This window comes from Schistocerca americana, chromosome 6, assembly GCF_021461395.2.
Source record: "Schistocerca americana isolate TAMUIC-IGC-003095 chromosome 6, iqSchAmer2.1, whole genome shotgun sequence".
Classification (NCBI taxonomy): Eukaryota; Metazoa; Arthropoda; class Insecta; order Orthoptera; family Acrididae; genus Schistocerca; species Schistocerca americana.
In genome coordinates this window covers 371,114,894-371,137,567 of record NC_060124.1, presented here as the reverse complement: position 1 = coordinate 371,137,567, position 22,674 = coordinate 371,114,894, and the positions used below count along the sequence as shown (strand labels likewise).

Here is a 22,674-nt window from a genome sequence, read left to right as displayed (position 1 = left end):
CAAAATTAAATGTCAGGGTAACAGGATATCAGAGCTGACGGCATTGCTATTTTCGAACAAAGTGAGAAAAAATATTTGCGACACGTCGAATATAATGAGGAGTCCAACGAGCAAGAACTGCCGACTGAGAGTGAATCTAAGAAAGACGAAAGTAATGAGGAGTATAAGCAATGGAACTAGGTATAGATCTTATATCCAAGTTAGACACCACGAACCACACGAAATGAAGGAGTTCTATTACTTAGGACGAAAAATAAAAGATGACGGACGAGGTAAGGAGGACATAAAAAGCAGACTAGAACAATTGAAAGGGCACTGCAGGCCAAGATTTCAGAAAGAAATTGATGAGTATGTCCACGTAAAACACAGCATTGCGTGAGAATGCTTCACCATGTGCAGGAAAAAAGAAATGGAGAGTAGTGGTTTGATTTTTGGTGCCATATAATGATGCTGAAAATAAAGTGGTCCAATAAGATCAGGAATGTGGAGGTCCTTCCCATATTCGGCTAATAGAGGAACATGAGGAGAACATTGACAAGAAGACAAGAACAGGCAGGCTGTCAGGGTACGTGTTAAGACATCAAGAGGTGACTTCTGTATTGCTTGCGGAAGCTGTAAATGGTCAACGCTGTAGGAGAAGATAGAGATGGGAAAACATCGAAGATTGAGGCCTTGAAGTTCAGTTGCTACTCTGACAAGGAAACCACACGACAATCTGATTTTTGTTTTTTTTTTTATATTTATGGTGGGTGAAGTTCAGAACTCAGATAACAATCTTCGAAAACAGTACAGTAAAACTATGGAAAATTCTGGAGAAAAGCGACTCTGAACTTTTCCGAGCTTCTATAATGTCCTCAAGCCATGCAGTTTTCCAACGGGTCGCATGTCTCTGTGGTAGAGTGTTCGCCTACCACATGGGCGGCGCAGGTTCGATCCCAGTTGAGGTATATTTTTAAACAAAGGGGCATGTTCCAGTAGCATTCCCGTGAAGCTTAAAATGTTCAACCATAAAATAGTTCTTCCCAAATTTTAATTTAATTCAGATAATATTTATGAACAATCTCTTTAAAAGTTCACTAATTAATAATTTATATTTGCAGTGAAAACTGGATTTTTGTGTGCGATATGTGATCATAAACAAGAAAACGTGTATTTTTCATAAAATGACAGATATCATTAAACTAGCATGAATTTTATAAATTTTATATCATTTAAATGGCGTAGGCATTCGAACTGGACACAAACACATAAAAAAGACGAAAAATTATCGATTGAAACGAGACTAGAACCAGCGATCCAACGGTTACCAGTGTCGACCGCTACTGATTATATTATTTTTATGTATTTTACACTTCATGGAAATGCTGGTAGAACATGCAAGTTTAAAAACTTGTGGCGGCCAGGAATCGAAACTAGGACTCATATGTGACAAGTGGGCAATCTACCACAGATCCATGCTGCCTGTCAAAAGAAAAAAAATTGACTTGTACTTTTGGGCATTAAAGACGCTCCCAAAACTGAAAACAACATTTTCTCAAGAATATTTGAGAGTTGCATCAAAATGCTTTGGCTGATTCATATATAAATCGTGCAATCCACGTACCCTACATATCAAAAATCCAGCTCCTCTGCGGGGTGGCAACTGGAGTTAAACAGTTGTTCATTACAAAAAATGACCTCGTATGTATTTATTCCAACCTTCTATTAGTCAATTTGCTCATTCTCTCTCTCTCTCTCTCTGTCCATCTCCTAAACCGATGTGATTGTCCATTTCCTTCCCCCATTTCTCTATCGAAGTTATCACCCACAACCCGAGAGGAAGCTGGTGATTCGTACCCCCAAAGTAACTCTTCCCAAATCGTAATTAATATACATATCTTATTAGATTAAAGTCGTTCCAGGGGTTTAGGATGAGCTTCACACACTTAACTTTGCTAGTTTACACTAATGTCAGATATGTTTCAGATGTAATTCACATATTTCACGGGTATTTGCGCAAATATTTCACCGGTATCCCTAACTAATTTCGCATTGCGGTTTTATTTTTACGCAGCTCAGTGTTTATCTTGTGAATTATGTATCGTACAATGATTTAATTTTGGAATTGTTGTGGTGTGTGTGGCTAATGTCTGTGGAATATGTTGTGAATAGGGTTAGTAGTTAAAAAGTATAAAATTGAAATGTCATGGATGATGGTAAATGACGTCAGATCTCCTGTCCTGTGTGCTGTACGATAATGTATTGCTGTCGATATGTTCAGTGAAATATATGGATAGACTCTACGAAATGTGTTGCGAATAATGTTAAACCACTGAAATAATAAATTAAACCTCATTTTTAATGCAACAGTTTTACAGCATGAACAGAGAAGATATAAGCCATAAACATGTTGAAACCTCCAGGCAGATTAAAACTGTGTGCCGGACAGAGGTATGAACTCGGGACCTATACCTTTCGCGGGCAAGTGCTCTACCAACTGAGCTTCCCAAGCACGACTCATGCCCCGTCCTCACAGCTTTAATTCCGTCAGTACCTCTTCTCCTACCTTCCAAACTTTACAGAAGCTCTCCTGCGAAACTTGCAGAACTAGCACTCCTGGAAGAGAGGATATTGTGGAGACATGGCTTAGCCACAGCCTGGTGGATGTTTCTAGAATGAAATTTTCACTCTACAGCGGAGTGTGCGCTGATATGAAACTTCTTGGCAGATTAAAACTGTGTGCCGGACCGAGACATGTTTCCTTTCTGCGTTTTGCTAGTGAGAGAGTTTCGTAAATGTTTGATATTACATGTAAAGATTGTTGCAAGTCACGAATTGCTCTCATTCTCAATTACTGGGTGGGTGTTTGCGCGTTGTGGACTACTCTTCTTTTTCACCGTCACCTCTACCCATTTGATAATCAAGTACATATCTGGTAGCATATGTGCTAATGCACGCTATAAGCGATTTCCGTTGCAAACTTCGTCTATGTACAAGCGCACACACACACACACACACACACACACACACACACGCGCGCGCGCGCGCAACTTTCGCATTTATAATGTACGTACGAGCACAAACATCCTAGTCTCGTGTGGACTCCGAGATGACGATGATGTTCAGATGTGTGTGAAATCTTACGGCACTTAACTGCTAAGGTCATCAGTCCCTAAGCTTACACTCTACTTAACCTAAATTATCCTAAGGACAAACACACACACCCAAGCCCGAGGGAGGACTCGAACCTCCACCGGGACCAGCCACACAGTCCATGACTGCAGCGCCTTAGACCACTCGGCTAATCCCGAGCGGCGTGTGGCCTCCTTGTGAAATAACAAGAGAGATATAGGTGGGGGACCATATCAAACTAGTCAGCGAAGGAAGAAAAAGCCACTGGAACGATACTATACTTGCAAATTACGGAGACGTCTGCAGTCGACTGTCAGATTTGATTCCATTTCCGCAGATTACAGCGCTACTCAAGTGATGTCAAACGTACGGAACTACCCCCGGGGAGAACAATAGCAGAAAACGGCACGGAGAGTCGGTTCGCATCACATCTGCGGGGCAGGTCGCGTGCCACCTTGCGCAACGGGCTGGCGGGCCCCAGGAAGTTATGGGGGCGCCACACGCGGCCTTATATAAAGGAGACGAGTGGAGTGGGGAGGGGAGTAGTGGCGAGGCCGCGACGCCACGGTCACCTGTGGAGCGCCCCGACGCCTAGCGCCGCGGCGCGTCGCCCAGCCGGTCGATGGTCGTGCCGGCGTCGGCGGTGGCTAACCTCGGGGAGCCTGCACTCGCTGCCCAACAGGCCGCCTTTGGGGATTCCCTACTGTACGACGCGCACAAGCGAACTGGTCAGTCTCTAGTGTCTACACTACTGGCCATTAAAATTGCTACAGCAAGAAGAAATGCAGATGATAAACGGGTATTAATTGGACAAATATATTATATTAGAACTGACATGTGGTTACATTTTGAAGCAATTTGGGTGCATAGATCCTGAGAAATCAGTACCCAGAACAACCACCTCCGGTCGTAATAACGGCCTTGATACGCCCGGGCATTGAGTCAAACAGAGTTTGGATGGCGTTTACAGGTACAGCTGGCCATGCACACGATACCACAGCTCATAAGGAGTAGTGACTGGCGTATTGTGACGAGCCAGTTGCTCGGCCACCATTGCCCAGACGTTTTCAGTTGGTGCGAGATCTGGAGAATGTGCTGGCCAGAGCAGCAGTCGAACATTTTCTGTATCCAAAAAGGCCCATCCAGGACCTGCAAAATGCGGTCGTGCATTATCCTGATGAACTGTAAGGAGCGAATGAATGGTAGAGCCAAGGGTCGTAACACATCTGAAATGTAACGGCCACTGTTCAAAGTGCCGTAGTGTGAACAAGAGGTGACCGAGACGTGTAACCAATGGCACCCCATACCATCACCCCGGGTGATACGCCAGTATGGCGATGACGAATACACGCTTCCAATGTGCGTTCACCGCGATGTCGCCAAACACGGATGCGACCATCATGATGGTGTAACCAGAACCTGGATTCATCCGAAAAAATGACGTTTTGCCATTCGTGCACCCAGGTTCGTCGTTGAGTACACCATCGCAGGCGCTCCTGTCTGTGATGCAGCGTCAAGGGTAACCGCAGCCATGGTCTCCGAGCTGATAGGCCATGCTGCTGCAAACGTCGTCGAACTGTTCGGTTCGTGCAGATGGTTTTTGTCTTGAAAACGCCTGTCATCTCGACTGCTAGTGATACGAGACCGTTGGGATCCAGCACGGCGTTCCGTATTACCCTTCTGAACCCACCGTTTCCATATTCTGCTAACAGTCATTGGACCTCGACCAACGCGAACAGCAATGTCGCAATACGATAAACTGCCATCGCGATAGGCTACAATCCGACTTTTATCAAAGTCGGAAACGTGATGGTACGCATTTCTCCTCCTTACACGAGGCATCACAGCAACGTTTCACCAGGCAATACCGGTCAACTGCTGTTTGTGTACGAGAAATCGGTTGGAAACTTTCCTCATGTCAGCACGTTGTAGGTGTCGCTACCGGCGCCAACCTTGTGTGATTGCTCTGAAAAGCTAATCATTTGCAGATCACAGCATCTTCTTCCTGTCGGTTAAATTTCGCGTCTGTAGCACGCCATTTTCGTGGTGTAGCAATTTTAATGGCCAGTAGTGTATGAAGGTAGCACAAAGCATTGATGTGTTAGTACTCGGATGATATGCGGGGTCTGCAGCCGCTGTGGTCTACCGGGTCACTGCTTCGACGCAGGGAAGGAGCGGGAATTTTCCTTCTTTCCAGTCCGTACAGGACGGTCAAAGATATGATCATCGTGCTACCAGGTCAATACCGGTATTCTTTACCAGGGATGAAAGGCGGTCGGGTCACCATCCACACTCGTCCTCCTAGTGCCACGGCGAAGAATGGTTGCACTCTATTTGCAGTGAGGCCCGTACTCCAGTCACAGGCTCGTGCCTTAGGCTGCCTGTGGAATGTCTGATAACAACGAAGGGAATACCTCACTTAACAGACGAACTACACTGACGTAAACAAAGCGTTACATAACGAAGACACTGATCCCAAACTGATACCGAGTGAAGTGGCACAGTTGTTAACGCATTGGACTCTCATTCGGAAAGACGACGGTTCAGATCCCTTCCGTCCATTCAGATTTAACTTTTTCATGATATTTTCTATATCGCTCCAGTTAATTCCCGGTAGGTCACTTTAAAACTGTCACCCACGATTTTCTTTCGTAATCCGAGCTTGTGCTCAGTTCTAATGACCACACTACCGATTGGTCATTAAACTCTGTAAGTCTAAGTTCAGATGCTACGGGCGCTGGCGCACGCGAGCAAGCGATCGAATTTCAGAAGAATTCAGATGATGAGCGGTGTGTATAGTCGCTGTGGTCACTCTCTCCTAGTCTGCTTAGCTTTCAGATAAATTGTGAGCGGATTTTCAAAGGCGGAAATTGTAAAATCGACTATTTCTGAAATTATTTGGCAAGTTCGCATCTGTTTGTGGATAAAATTAAGAGACATTGTGACGTAACACCAGACGATGAAAACTGGATAGAATAAGCTCAAGGATTTAAACACTTGGCAATGTTCCTTATTGCGCCGGAGTTCTCGATAGCAAAGATACATTAGAATACAAAATCCACAACACTGAGATTCCTTGTACTACACTTAGAAGCATTTTTTCCCCTTGTGATGCTGGTGCTATTTTACTCAGACTATAAACATTCGTGCTTATGAAAAGATTGAGACGCAGGAATTTTTATAGATTCTACTGTATGTGAAGATCTTTGGATATACTGTACCAAAATCAAGACCTTTGGCTTGCTTATGTCATGGTAAGTGATGGATCATTTGACGTGTGGGAAAATTTAATGAGAGCGTACGGCGGCAACTAAATGACTTATGAAAAGAAGATAATTATCTAAATGGTAACTTGAGCTTATAGGTGTGTTGAGTGTACCTGTGGTATAGCTGTTAATACTCGGAGAATACTACTGTACATAGTTCATTAGATGTAACTGTAAGCTGTACTGAACACACTGTAGAAGATGCTGTAGTACTTGACAACTACGTTCAAATGAGAGATGCATTTAAACACGAAGACATCTTAGAAGGAAAGCTCACAATTATAAATGCTACTCGCAACTGATGATCCACTACATCAGAGTATGACTTTGGCCTACATTTACCAAAAGTTTTGTCGAGGTAGACTTAATATACACTTCGTATGATATGAATGAAAGTGTACTTGTTAAAGGTAAAATTTTTCTTACTTTCTTTCTTGGGTCATTCCCCTGGCAGAGGATCAAAATCAATTATTCCCAATCCGCCGTCTCAAAATTTTATACTATGCAACTACAATTCTATATTACCACGCTGTCTTCTACTTAGCCGACTAGGAGCTCGATGTCAGTATTCTGGCATTTGGTTTCACTCATTTCCTTCATCATCCAACAAAGAAAAATAACATAAATATAAAAAAAGTCTGGTCACGACAGAAACGCACAGTCAGCTCAGCAGCACACGGTCGGAATTGATCACTGTAACAGGGCGTCAAGCACATTTATCTGCGTCTGTGAATGCTGTACTAACGCCCATGAACACTTCTTAACGTGCGTTCATATGATCTGTTGTATGTTGAATATTCGATTTCTAACCGCAGGTTAGATTTCCATCATCTGCACTTAGCCTAATCTTCCATTCTTTCTTCCTCTAATAATTGATACTACTGTGTGTCCATACCTGCGGGATGTCAAATGGACGCTCACTGTTTCTTTACTTCACAAAACATTTAAGTATTTGTATTTCATTCTATAACAGGAACGTTTCGTTGCCATGAACTTCCTGTTGAACAAATGCATTGTATAAGATTCGCTGCCTCCCCTGAGTACCAAGTCGTCAGTTCTAGTAGTATTAAATGAATTTAGCCTTAGTTTTCAACACAAAGAAAAACGCGAAACGGAAATATAACTCCTGGATTTAGGATCGACCCATCAGTTACTGAGCTTTGTTAACTATTTTCTAGTAAAGTTTTGTTAGAGGAAGCTTGAGGTTAGTGACACAGGACCAGGGATAGTATGCTAGTATGCACACTGGCGAAAATTTTAACAAACTAAATTTATGAAAGGAACACATTCATTAACAAAAGGATCCTACTCTTTCAAGTAAACATGGAACACGTATGAAAATTCTAAAAACATGCTCCTGTAAAGACAAACTGTATCTATCACATTCGACCAGCAGGAATTGGGCTGGTTCAGAACCGCAACATGGACGCGGGTACGCTTACATACGGGTGTCAGTCACTCACAGAATCACCAGAGACAATATTCAACCTTTTTCTAGCCAAAGTTGAATACGAACATGATCAGCGACGTGATAAAGTAGGTGAATCGTGACTGGGTAGAGAACAAGTCTGAATTTAGTGGAATGATAGCAAAATTTATGCTTCTGATAAAACCATAACGATGTAACGAACTGCATTTAAGTTATAGTGGGTTGCTAACTCGAAAAGCCTGAGCTAGCTGACATCCAAAATTGCTGCCTAAATGAGCACAGAAACAGCGCAGTATACTCACGGCCAGTGACTCGACTCGATTCGTCAGTGTTCCGGTTACTGTTCTAAAATCAAACAGCCTCGCCTCCGAGTACAGGGATCGAAATACCACTAACCATCCAGTCAAGACAAATTCCGATTTTTTTAGTGGTTCCAGAAATCTCCTTCAATTCGAGGAAGGGAGAGAAGACGCCTGCTTATGCATTCACAAAATTTTCGGTCGATTCAACGTATAAAATTCGAACGAACGCGCCGGAAGCGCGTAAGCCTGAAAGCAGACGAGCCCGTTATGAAAATCCGTCCAGATAGGACTCTGACGACTCACCCGAGTGGCATCTGAAGTCAGCTTTGAAAGTTCAACCGCTGTTTCCAAATCTCCGCCGCAGAGCACAGCCGTAAAGGTCCATCTGAATTGGCGCAGTTCCACGCGCTTGTAGTTACACCCACAGTCATTCAATCCATCGATCATCCATATTTAGCGTAGGTGGTTACAGGTACATAGCGTGCTCAATAATAAATGTGAGACTAAAACACAGTTAATTTTGCTTCCTATCGTGATCTTTCTCCCTGCATGGGAACATAAGAAATAATACAAACAGGGAGAAGACGCTGGAGTGAGTGAGTGATAGCTATTGGGGCGAGGGGGGAATGACATCACTGGAATGTTTCACGTGCAGGTATCAAATCAACATCCACGAAGGACGTGCAAGTGCAGCTCATCGTCATCTTTCGGACTTCCAGCAAAGTTGAATCACTGGCATAAGGTACTGGCAGCGTCATACCCAAAGGCCGGGCAAACAGTTGGCTGCAGCGCACTACGTGCCCAGCAAGTAGTGACGAGATGGACTCAAGACACAAGTACAGTCCGAAGAAGAGTTCAGAAGGACACTACTAGAAGTTCGTTGAACTGCCCGATTGGCTCTGATGAATAGACGAGTGGACGACAGTTGATATCCGGTTAAAATGGCTCTGAGAACTATGGGACTTAATATCTGAGGTCATCAGTCCCCTAACTAAGGACGTCACACACAACCATGTCAGAGGCAGGATTCGAACCTGCAGCCACAGGAGCAGCACGGTTCCGGACTGAAGCGCCTAGAACCGCTCGGCCACAGCGGCCGATTATTTGATATCTGGAAGAGATTACAGTCAGAGTGCTGTCAGCTAGGTTGAGATCTCGATTTGCCGTGTGGAACTTACTTCTGACCAGAGAGGACAAATACTGACATCGTGTAGAGCCAGACTCAACTGAAGTATTGAGTACCAGTCTATGGTGTTTACCTTCTGGATGTGGCGGTGGTAATGATGCCTGGTGTGTCCGTTGGCGACCGGCTAAACGGTCGCATGAAGCAGCGATTCTCGACTCGCACACATCTCAATCTCCAGGAACGACAGCGTGGGGTGCTGCTGAATACGGCAACAGAACTAATTTGGTAATTTTTGAAGGGAGGCTGACTGCACACCAGGATTTGGCAAATAATGGTAAGCCTCATTGTTGTACCCTTCTGGACCAAGATACCGATTAGCACAGCCCAGCATGATAACGCCAGAGCCCACACTCCAACTCAAACCATAAAATACGAGGGACATTCAGTAAACACCGCAAAATTTTTTTTCTCGGCCAATTTCCGTTGAAGTAATGCGGATTTTGTTCTGGCATATGGTGAAATATTCCCGTTTCAGCCTTCCCCGGATCTCGTACCTTCTGGCTTCCATCTGGCCCAATGAAGTATGCGCTCCGTGGGAGGCAGTAAGTGGATGATGAGGAGGTTACTAATGTAGCTACACGTTGGGTCCCACGTCGACCTGTGGAGTGGTATCATGTAAGCGTACAGGCCGTCCAAGTAAGGTGACCCAAGGCCGTCTCATTCACGGAGATTATGTTGAAAAAGAGGATTTTGCAGCCAAAAGAGTTTGGAATAATGTGGTACATTGGAATCATGAACAAAACCTCGTACGTGAGGACTGTATAGATACTTGATTGCCCCTCATTTGAAGCAAATAGTTCGTGTCAGGGATCCAATGGAAAGATAAACATTCATACTAGCCTCCAGTCATATTCAGAACTGATACAAAATGTGTTTCAGGTACCGGAATAAGTTCCTCAAGTGGGCATTCGGACGTGCCACAAGTAATGCAGTGTGTTTCCCTGCTTGAGAAACTCGCATGTCACGCTGATGTTCAGGATAGACATCACTTCCAAACGGAACGAAAGTTTAATAATTTAATACTCGTTATGTGATGAACATCTCTACATCTTTTTTCTTCGTGTCTACATATTTGCAATCCTCTGTCGCAAGGGGACTCCCAACGTGTGTAACGTAACTATGTCGGTCCCTGAGAAACAGCATGCTGCAGTCGAGATTCGAATTCGAAAACTTCGTCCACTCATAGAGCACTCTCTCCATCAGCATGACAATGCGAGACCACACCCGAGTGCTGCAACATCTACAAAGATTCCTTGGATTCACTGTCATATACCATACTACTTACAGTCCCGGCTTAGTCCCTTCCGATTCACATCTGTTTCAAAAAGTTAAAACCCTTGAGGACTTCACTCTGATAGTGATGCAGCGGTGCAAGCGTAGGTGAAGTAGTAGCACCCTCTACAAATCAGACATTCTACGGTGAGGATACCAACGAACTGATCCCTCCTTAGGAGAAATGTTTTCATTGGCTGGGTGGCGTTGTTGAGAAATAAGTATGTACACATGAAGAATAAAGACGTAGAATGTTAATAACGTCTGTTTCATTTAAAAAGCTTTAAGAGTTTTCTCTTAAAAATCGGAGGCATTAATTCTGAGCATGCCCACGTAAATGTAGGACTGGTGCTCCACAGAGTAATACTTTCCATTTCTGTCAGTGTATTTATCGTAGTGTATTAATTCAGGACTGTACTTCGATTTACAGCTGTGTCCTTAACCTAGTGATGGAAACAGTGCCGGTGGATCACCAGTTTACGAGCTTCAACTTTAAAGCTCGTACTTGCACCTTATGTTTACGAAAGACTTCACTGTTGATGACAATTTTCAAACCTAGGAATGAAACATCTTCACATCAGCTACTGCGAAAAATCAGTTTCGCCAACAATATTGTCAGGTGAATTACTATTCCGCTGCAGCAGTCCTCAAGGTGGTCCTATATGAGGTAGAAACAGAGTTACCAGTAATAGTTTTTGCATTCATGTCGTGACTTCTTCAATATGCAATCACAATCGTGGTATTCTCGCATTATGTTCGCTCTCTTAATACAACTACCCCATCGAAAGTCCAACAGCGCTCCTCCTGATTCAGTAACTCTTGCACAACACCCGGGTGGGCCTAAATGAGTCGCCAGTTGATTTTATTTTCCTTCTTTGGTTCATGAATTTAAATTCGAAGCAATTTTTCTGCAGTGTGAGTAGGAGCAGCCTAAACAATCGACTCCCGTGGAATTTTCTTTGCAGCGTCAAATGTCTCAATAATATCGAGGATATGTGGTTTTAAGCGTAATTTGATATATTCATTAGACAGGGAATTGATCGTTTGCGAAATTCGATTCAAGAATTGTGATAACATAACGAAAAAGCAATCAGCGCACTGTGAAGTACGGCAATCGTGCTATTACGCTTTGAAGACGTTACGTCGTAAACACCACCTAATGGTAAAAGCGACTGCAAACGTTTCCGTCGCGATCTGCTACTTCTACAAAAATTTGGGAATGCAGCCGTAGCTAACGAGTCACCACTATTATACGGGAGTGCGGGATGCACCGCCATTCCTGAGGCTCACAGGATGGCAGGAGGGCTCTCAGCCGAAATACCACTAGAAGATAATTTGGACTACAGCTGCATTCCTGTAAATATAAAAACGAGGCGGCAAAAGTTTGGCTAGGATGGCCATATCGCAGGAGAATAATCTGCATTCTCTCCTTGGCAGAGCTACATTTCATTAATCAAACTGCTCTTAATGATGTTGCAACAACGTTTCCGTGTAAACAGTTCGGCTGAAATAGTCTTTGAATTCATTTTACCCATATAATACAAAACATTAAGCTAAAATGTCTTCCGAGGCACCAGAATAAATAAACTTCGCGTCTCAAAGTAGTTACATGTGGTAGCAGTGAGTAGCATTATTTTTCACTTCATATGTCTCAGAGGCAATTTTATATTGCGTGATGACGCCGAAGCAGTTTTCTTTCGAGTTCACTCAGTATTAGTGTAATATGAAGAAAAAATACATTATATTTCCTAGGAGCGCACGTATAGTGATGGCTGTGACAGGAATCGAGGATTTTTTGTCACATTTACACAGCCATGTAAGAAATTTTACTTTACATGAAAGCGATATTACCTACGTATTTGTTCGCGACCATTTATACATGAGTCTGAACTCTTGGTGTGTGTGTGGGGGGGGGGGGGGGGAGGGGGGGGGGTCTGCAGCTCGTGGTCGTGCGGTAGCGTTGTCACTTCCCACGCCCGGGTTCCCTGGTTCGATTCCCGGCGGGGTCAGGGATTTTCTCAGCCTCGTGATGACTGGGTGTTGTGTGATGTCCTTAAGTTAGTTAGGTTTAAGTAGTTCTAAGTTCTAGGGGACTGATGACCATAGATGTTAAGTCCCATAGTGCTCAGAGCCATTTGAACCATTTTGTGTGTGTGAGGAGGGGGGGGAGGGGCTTTGTAGCAAAGGGGTAGGGGGTGATTGTTTTTGTGGGGGTCGAATATGTGATGGGGTACGAAGAGGAAGGGATGACACTGGACAAAGAGAGAAAGATAAATAGAACGTGAGAAAGTAAAGAAAACTTCCACACTTTTTTTTTTCACAGAATTCTGTACACATTTGATCTGCAGCAGCTTAGTAGACACACTATACACAAAGCGAGACGTCACAGTAGACAGGGTGAAGGAGCAGCATATCATTCTAATCGAATTCGGTTGTGGTACATAAACAGGGCAAGACGGTTTCATTGTGCTCTATTTGTTCTGTTAGGTTTTGTTCGCCTCCTCAGCCTCGTAACTGAAGAATCGCCTTCCTTACGTCAGATTATTATCAGTTATAAGACAATATATCTACTTATGTGATAACTCAATGAAAAAGCAATTGGTGTAATGATATTGAAAGTAACTACTTTGACGTTGACACGTTATTCATTCTTCAGCGGCCATGACTGTAAATAATCTTTAATACTTCTCTCACTAGTTAAGCGTATCGTTTATGGCTGATCGTATCAAAGCACGAAGTTGTCGAGAGCGGATCACAAACAGACGATGATCTCCCTGTAAGAATGACGTCTACTGATATTCTGGCAAAACACAGTGCTCGGTTTTCCTAACATGGTCTTATTAGCATTACATAAATTTTTGGAGGCCGGTCCAAAGTGCAGTCATTAATCTGCGCACAGGACGTACGGCAAATGAAATAATTCTCAACTAAACTCATTAAAACGACACATTAACGAATGTGAAGTAAGTCTCATTTAGGTAATTGAATTTAATAAATAATGAGAAGCTACTGGACAACAATACAGACTTCCCTGCGACAAAGACACCAGTGATGAAAATTATGTTTGAATTGTGTGATACATATGTCTGCATGCGAATAGGAGGAGACTTATTTAATACTTGACTGAAACTCTATAGATTTGTGCTTCTTGTAAACAGTCAGCTAATACGCAACTTTTCTCGCCACTAACGTTGGAACGGCGTGGGCGGTCAATTTTACAACCGGAAGTACATGCTGTCTCGTAGCAATAACACATAAATTGTTTCTCGAACACATGGTACATCTGAAACGAGCGTCAGATACCCCTCGTTATTGCAATAGGAGAAAATGTTTCGAGGAGTAGAAGTGGAAAAAACGTGTAGAAACTAAATAGTACAGCTAATTTGTGTTGGCACAGCGGCTACAAACTTTACGTCTGAACTGTCGATGTACTTTTGATGTTATTATCATTTAAGAATCCTTCAGACCAATACGGTACATCTTACGTGCTTCCTGTGCTTAGCGTCCCAGAAGTAGCAAATAGAGACCGAGAAAGATTGATTCCAAAACTCTTAGGCATACCTTAAACAACCTGTAGTCATTCGAGATGACTTTCTCGACAGAAACGCATTTCTGGGACACATCAAAATACATTTCGAATTTTCGCGATACCCTTACACGTAACTTTTTTCTAGATGTAGAAATGCAAACATATAAAGTATATACGACACATTTTTCTATTATTGTGCGTAGTTAAGTATAGGTGATTTCTTGCAAATTGAGTAACTCCAAGAAAAGATTTGGCGATAAATTTTCATATTTCAGATATTTTTATTTGCGGAAAATTAGAAGACACGAAAAATCCCGCGATACGCCTGATATGTATTCGCGACACGTCATTGTGACACGGCGGTTGAGAAACTCTGGTCTAGCTGCACGTTAGCAGTAATACCACACAGAATATCTTCGGAATCAGCAACACAGTAAAGACCAAACAAGGACTAACCTGCATCAAGAATATACCCTAAATTTCGCTTTATATGTTATGTCATTGTTATTCTGAGGCAGTTCATGTATGGAGCTGATTATAATAATTACGTTAAAGCCTTATAGAATATTAGTTGTGTATCTGAGACAGATATCATACAAATTGTCATTACTGTTTTCGAGTCTTCACTAAGATCTCATCAGAAGATTAGTTTAATAACTAAGAGAAAAGGGTCATTAAAAGACTCGGTACCGTAATAGAATTAAACTTTTATTTAGATACACACCCAGACGTACTTGAATACATTACGCGTGTATACAACTTAAGAGCTTGGAATTAATAATTTTCTTAAAAATATAAGCCCTAGCGTGGTTAAATAAACAGAGCGATTTCTGAACCAAGCATTTTTCAAAAGATTTCCTCTTCTTTTTTTGTGGTTGCAGTTTGGCTGGTCGGTAATCACTTGCGACCGCCAGTAAATAATCTGCTGCTCGCGTGGACCGCGTCTACAGGAGGGCGTTATAAGTCTTGATTTTGGTGTACGTCTGTCTTACGTACTCCAGAAGTCAGGTAATTTTCATTTGTTTCCCCATGAGAAAACCTTCTCTGACAATCAATTTTATACTTTGAACAAGTATGATCTTATATTTACGAGTCAAGAGACACTAACTTCATACAACTATATAGATAACTGTAATTTTCATCTGCAACAAGCAGAGCACAGTTATGTTTCCACCGTGCGCTGGTCTTCATGCCTGTTCAGGTTGCGAATTATTGTGCAGTGTAATGACGTACGAATATTTCTGTATGAAAGTTAGTTAGTTTCACAATTTAGTTTCCCAGTATATTACAATCCCTGATATCCTTGTTTTTGAACAGATCATTTGATGGTTACTTGGAAACAACTAGAACCTGTAATTATACCGCTTGAATGACCTAAAACTCAAATCCAGAATAAAAAAGAGAAGATAGTCACTCTGTTTTTTAAGACAGCGAGTCGAGACTGTGCTTTATTTACCTTGTTAAACAATCAACAGGACCTAGTTCTGCAAGGAGACGGGACACTTTTATGAGTACTAAAGCTATTTAGATGACAATCTATCAAAATATGTGCTTATGTACTATCTTGCTGATAGTATTAGCTGCTTAGAAAGATATCAAGAACCTCTATTTAGTTGTTTTTGATACTTGTGGCAGTTGACATAAATCATTCCAAAGGTGGAAGCTTATTAAATTCATTTCTTATCTGTAGCTGAATCATTACTTCGACCGACAAATGAGTGTCAACACAAACAGTAATTAATACAATTGTGAACCTCTTAATCCCAACAGAGACTGCAATCGTAGGTTGTATTACATTCTACTGTCACTGGAGCATTTAAGTGAGAGAATATCTGGATGTTCATATTGTTGGTTGTGTAGCATTGCCGCCTCTGGCAAGGGTGTGGATTTGGAATGCTGCGTTCAGGAAAATGTTGTTAAAATGAGAAAGATTCTATCTCAGGGTATACATTGCTTTTGAACTTAGGGTACCGTGTTTGCTAAATACGTTTAAATGTAACTCAGTAAATACTTTGGATTTAAACATCAGATGGTTTGCGCCAAATGGCATGACGCCCAGTAGTGAGAATGTAAGTATATGTGCATAAATTGTATAGTAACGCGAAGGCGTATATTTCTTTCTTGCCGCTGGCTTGCGAGTAAAAAAGACAGCCTGTGGGGTTAGGGAGTACACTTCACTGTAGGAGGAACAAAGGAAAGGCTGATCAGCAGTACTTCTGCGTCTTTGTTGACAGTTACGGATTCAGTTTTGTTATGAGATCAGGAAAAGCGGTCGGAGATATAGTTTTCTTCCCTTCCCAGTGGGCGAAGAACTTACCTGTGGTGAGGTAGATGGCGCACAGAAACAGGACGTGCAATCCAGTTCTCGAGTAACTCGTCGCCATGGTCGCTAAAAACTTCAACGAAACTTGCCCGAAACTCGAGAGCACAGAGTCACGGCGGTGAGGCGCGCTCGCCGACAACAACAAGAAACTGGAGAGCGCGCGACGGTTTGCGCAGACACCACGACACTCACGCGCCGCGCCGCGGACTGATCGGCTGTTTCCGTCCGCTCCCGAGCTGCTCCGACGCGACGCGGTGGGACGCGGCGTCGACTACTCCGGCGCTGGCGACGTCGGCGGCAGCAATGGCGCTCCGGCGCCGCTGTGTACGCCAGCGGCGCCAGTCTGCGCAGGCGCGCACACCTCGGCCCAGCCGCGTCGGTCGGTGGTTCCTGGCTGCCTCGAGACTCCACTAGCCGTGAAGTTACACCGCGACTGGCGCTGATGCTCTCGGCGTTGATTTGAGGACATCCCAGTATTATTCCGACAGATTAGCTCCATGTTATACAGGGTGTTACAAAAAGGTGCGGCCAAACTTTCAGGAAACATTCCTCACTCACAAATAAAGAAAAGATGTTGTGTGGACATGTGCCCGGAAATGCTTAATTTCCATGTTAGAGCTCATTTTAGTTTCGTCCACCTACGCTCAATGGTGCACGTTATCATGATTTCAGACGGGATACTCTACCTGTGCTGCTAGAACATGTGCCTTTACAAGTACGACACAACATGTGGTTCATGCACGATGGAGCTCCTCCACATTTCAGTCGAAGCTTCTCAACAACAGATTCGGTCGCCGATGGGTTGGTAGAGGCGGACCAATTCCATGGCCTCCACGCTCTCCTGACCTCAACCCTCTTGACTTTCATTTATGGGGGCATTTGAAAGCTCTTGTCTACGCAACCCCGGTACCAAATGTAAAGAGTCTTCGTGCTTGTATTGTGGACGGCTGTGATACAATACGCCATTCTCCAGGGCTGCATCAGCGCATCATGGATTCCATGCGACGTAGGGTGGATGCATGTATCCTCGTTAACGGAGGACATTTTGAACATTTCCTGAAACAAAGTGTTTGAAGTCACGCTGGTATGTTCTGTTGCTGTGTGTTTCCATTCCATGTGATTTGAAGAGATGTAATAAAATGAGCTCTAACATGGAAAGTAAGCGTTTGCGGACACATGTCCACATAACATATTTTCTTTTTTTGTGTGTGAGGAATGTTTCCTGAAAGTTTGGCCGTACCTTTTTGTAACACCCTGTATACGTGATGGTGATGTCTGTTCTTTCGGACATACAGAGTGGTCTCAAATTCCCGTTACAAAATTCTAGGACTTGTAGTCGGGAGAGAGTACATAATATTTTGAATGGGAACAAAAGTCCGGAAAGGTACCGTTTTCGTGCTACAGCCGTTTGAAAACATGTTTGCTAGGTGGGTTTGCAACGGGGTAGTCATAGTGATGGGTGCTTACATCAGATCGGCTGATGTCATTTGACATCCTATCCTACCGCACTGACCTGGGCGAGGCGGCCGAGTGGTTCTAGGCGCTACAGTCTGGAGCCGCGCGACTGCTACGGTCGCAGATTCGAATCCTGCTTTGGGCATAGATATGTGTGATGTCCTTAGGTTAGTTAGGTTTAAGTAGTTCTAAGTTCTAGGGGACTGATGACCTCAGAAGTGAAGTCCCATAGTGCTGAGAGCCGTTTGACCTGGTTGAGCCTCATTCACGCGTCTGTCAGTGTTGGTGCAACATGGATGAGTACATGTTTGCAGAAAACACCGACACGCTCTTCCTGAATGGCGAAGATCACAGCAGTGGAAGAGATGCTCGTCGCCTTTATGAAGATAGTTCTCCACAACTTCAAACTACATTGCGTACCCTTTTCGCCACAATCACGCAGCGGTTTCGAGAAAGGGTATCTTCACCAGCAGCAGGTGTGACTCTGGCGCCCCAGGGAGGCGTTAGTGCATCACGTTGATGAGAACCCGTCAACAAGTACACTAGCAGTCTCATTGTCTGTTGGTGAGTGGAACTGTAAAACATGTGATTTACTGGATCACGCCCGGTCAACTACCTGTAAAAATGGTCGCATTAGCAACACGTTTTCAAATGGCTGTAGCACGGCAATGTACGTTTCTGAACATGGATTCCTATCCAAAATGTTATGTACTCACTCCCCACTACAAGTCCTAGAAGTTTGTAGCGGGAATTTCCGACCACCCTGTATATAATAAAGGCGATGACTGCTACTGAATGGATTTAGTGAAGATGCACATCAAGCTCGAGTTCTTATGGAAATCTGCAAGATGCCGCGAGTAATGAGGCCAATGAGGAGGGGCACTACATTATAAGTGTGCGGATAAGTTGAGAATTTGGAAGAAAGGACGATTCGGTTTTATCGACCCGTCGACACTGAGGTCATTACAGACTGAGAATTTGATGGGAGGCGTGCTAGGGTAGTGCGTGAGTCTGTGGTGATCACTGTGTCCGGATGGTGTAGTGGGCAGCACGTCTGTCTAGGAAGAAGGAGACCCATGTTGAATCCCAGTCTGGCAGAAATATTCAACGTGTTCCATTGATGTAAATCAATATCTGTTCGCAGTTAATATCTTTAATTCCTTCGTGTCTTGATTCATAGCGGCTGCAGGATCAAAACGGTGTCGGTTCTACACAAGCACTACACATATAACTAAGGCGATGACATCCAATGATCTCTTCTGTGCAGCTGCTCACCAAGCATGAACGCTTGCTGGACTCGGCGAGATTACTTTTTATTTGGGCTCAGTGTCATTGCGTTTGTCTTATTTGGTTGGGGAACAGGTGGAATAACTGCTGTATGTTCCAACCTCCCGTACTCGATCTCTTTAATAATATTAAAAGTTTTCGCCCAGGTGCTACGTCCACCAGTAGTGATCTAATGTACAAAATCCCCGAAATTGTGCATCGGATAGTGGTCAAAACTGTTTTATTGGCAGTAAACTTGAATCTGACTCCGTTTTGAATAAAGTTCTTTCCTACGTAAAGTTAAAGAACTCACAGAACATCTCAGTGTAGCAAGGATGCAGATAGGAGGGGCGTGGGGTCAGCACACTGCTCTCCCGGTCGTTATAATGGTATTCTTGACCGAAGCCGCTACTATTCAGTCGAGCAGCCCCTCAATTGACGTTACGAGGCTGAGTGCAACCCGAAAAATGGCAACAGCACATGGCGGCTGGATGGTCACCCATCCAAGTGCCGGCCACGCTCAACAGCGCTTAATTTCGGTGATCTCACGGGAACCGGTGTATCCACAGCGGCAAGGCCGTTGCCTTAATATTTATCATATCAAATAAAAATTTGCACAGCGCGTAATAAACTGATAATCGAAACAATTACTCACATCTTTCCAAAACTGCAAAAATACAGTTTTAACTATATTCTTGAAAATAAATATGACAAGGATGGCGATTTGTACAGGGCGATCCACGTAAACATGAACTACTTCAGAAATCTCATAGAAACGGGGAAGTTGTTTTAATGATCTCAGTAGCTCTGGAGAGCCAGAAGTACGGGGCGTTGTTGGCAAGTTGATTATCGTTTCTGCGCATGAGGTCCTTTGTCGGGTAAAAAGCCGCACTTGCTCGGCTCCTGTCAGTCGGTTCATAGTCTCGTCGGTCGCCGTTTGTGAAGCCTCTGAGAGTGTAGTTCGGACCGCTGACAAAAATGAGCAAGTTAGGGATTCCTTCGCAGTCTTTCGCTGGCAGAAATATGCAGTACACATTTATAGAGCAGGTTTTTACTGTGTAAACGTATTGAAAGGCAGACTCATTGGTTGCAGCACAATGGCGCTCTGAAGAGAGCTCAATGCGCGCGATATTCGAACAAAGCCATTTTATCGATTGTAAGAAAGCTGGAGACAAATGGTGTAATACCCAGTGACAGTCGTAGACCTAGAACACCACTTACAGCGAAGGTTATTGACAATCTTCGAAGATCCTTGGAGAACTATCCAAAGAAATCGTTGCTTCCATTGAACCAGGAGACAGGCATTTTATACGGATCGGGTCAGCATTACATTCGTACACAGTGCACATGACGCAAGCATTGCAAGAAATAGATCATGAGAAAAGAACGCATTACTCCCAGTGGTTCCAGTGGTTTCATATTCAACGCCCAGACATTCCCTCTATAACTAGTCTATAGGTGAGACAGGTTCCACCAACACACAAAACAGCAGTTTCTTTGATAACCGAATGATTTGAAATAATTTGAGCCCCTCCGCCCCCCCCCCCCCCCCCCCCCCGCCCCCGAGCACCTGACTTAAACCTCCCTAATTTTATCTTTTGGGGTATCTTAAAAGCTGGATGTACAAAAACAGACCATGGACAACTGCAGAACTCCATGAAGCCACTACATACGAAATAAGAAACATTGACCGGGGTACACTTCACAGAACGTTGCAGAGTATGGTGAAACGAGTAGAGTTTTGCATTCATGTTTGTGGAGGGCACTTCCAACAGTTGCAGTGAGGACTTTGAATGTAAGTACGCATGTAATCACCAAAGTGTTTATTATCATCGTCCAAAATGCAAATGTGTCTCATTATTTGTTCAAGTGTTTTGACTCATTAAATTATTTCAGATTCTTATGAATTGTACTGTGAAACTCTTTCTATCCTTTTAAGAAATTAAATCAGTATTAAGATTTAGCTCGTTGAATAATCTGGTGCTAGTAAATGTTGAAGTACATCACACACAGAAGAGAGTTTACACGTTCTGAGACAGGTGGGGCGCGCGACTTTCCTCCGTTAAGCCGTCCTCACACGGGACGTGTTTCTCATCGCGAAGCCCGCCAGACTTGGTGTCCGTCGTGGTTGCCGCATGCCCTGAAACGACCAGCTGCATCTCAGGGAAAGTGCTCCTCATTGTGACATGTGACCTTAGCGCTCTCCAATGGCAGTCTTCGGCTTCTGGAGCGTAAATCATACGGTCTCTTTAAAAAAAATTTACGTGCTGCGTTAAGTCTGTTAGCGATTGTCGTAGAAAAGTGAAGGATATCGCGAAGAAAATCCTGAACTCGTCAATGGCTTCAACAGCGAATAATGTTGTACAATGATCTGAGATACATACTAGTGGAAATTATTTGTTACCTAAATTACATCTTCATCCCAGTTTCGGTTTCCGATTGCTAATATCAGTTAGCAACATGTGTGATATCCATCCTCACGCTACTGCATTGACTGTCCTCACTCTGAAGTAATGTACTTCATCACGTGCGTTTCTAGACTGGAATTCGTTTCCGTACTTTCATTTGAATGGAACAGGAGACTTTTTCGAAGCTTCTCACCATGACTGAAATAGATATTTACCTGTAAGATATAAACAAGGGACAATCCAATTAGCCGAGATATCGGTAACTACCGACAGTAACATTGTCTTACGGAAACCGGTCATCTAAACAAATATTTTAATAGCTATCTTTGCTGTTTGGAATTTTTCCTAATTTCCCATGTATATAAATCTTGGAAGAGTGGTATGCAATTATATACTAATGGCAACGCTATCGAATACTCAAGGAATAAAAGGAAAATCATTTGGCTGAGCTGTCATTTCTACTTAGGTGATTCCTATGAAAAGTTTCTGACGTGGTTAACGTCATACGACGGGGATTAACAGATTTTCAACGCGGACTGATAGTTGGAGCTATACGCATGAGACATTCTATTTCGGAAATCGTTTGGGAATTCAATATTCCGAAATCCACAGACTTTACCTCTCATCACGGACAACGCAGTGGCCGACGTCCTTCACCTAATGACCGAGAGCAGCGGCTTTTGCGTAGAGTTTTCAGTGCCAACAGACAAACAATACTGCATAAAATAACCGCAGAAATCAATGTGGGACCTACAAGAATGCATCCGTTAGAACACTGTGCCGAAATTTGGCGTTAATTTGTGGCAACAGGCGATAGACGTGAGTGCCTTTGCTAAAATTACGGCGCCGCCAACAGCGCATCTTCTGGGCTCGTGACTATATAGCTTGGACCCAAACGACTGGAAACTGTGGCCTTGTCAGATGCGTTCCGATTTCTGTTGATAAGAAGTGTTCATAGGGTTGGAGTGTGGCACAGATCCCACGAGGCCATGGACGCAACTTGTCATCAAGGCATTATGAAAGCTGATGATGCTCCGTAATGATAGAATCTTCTCGGGTTGTAAGCCAATTCGATGTGTTGTTCTTCAGCAACGTTTCAGCAAGTTTCTTACTTGCCATCTTCAGGA

At 43.5% G+C, this 22,674-nt stretch overlaps 1 protein-coding gene across 1 annotated transcript in view; it reads right to left on the bottom strand.

Annotated features, from left to right (window-relative positions):
- LOC124619430 overlaps nucleotides 1–16,703 on the bottom strand; it is a 641,742-nt gene extending 625,039 nt beyond the window's left edge. Inside the window, exon 1 of the mRNA XM_047145805.1 lies at nucleotides 16,413–16,703. Coding sequence (XP_047001761.1) covers nucleotides 16,413–16,479 — 67 coding nt within the window. The 5' untranslated portion in view covers nucleotides 16,480–16,703. The remainder of the gene's footprint in view (nucleotides 1–16,412) is intronic.
- Between the last annotated feature and the right edge of the window lie 5,971 nt (nucleotides 16,704–22,674).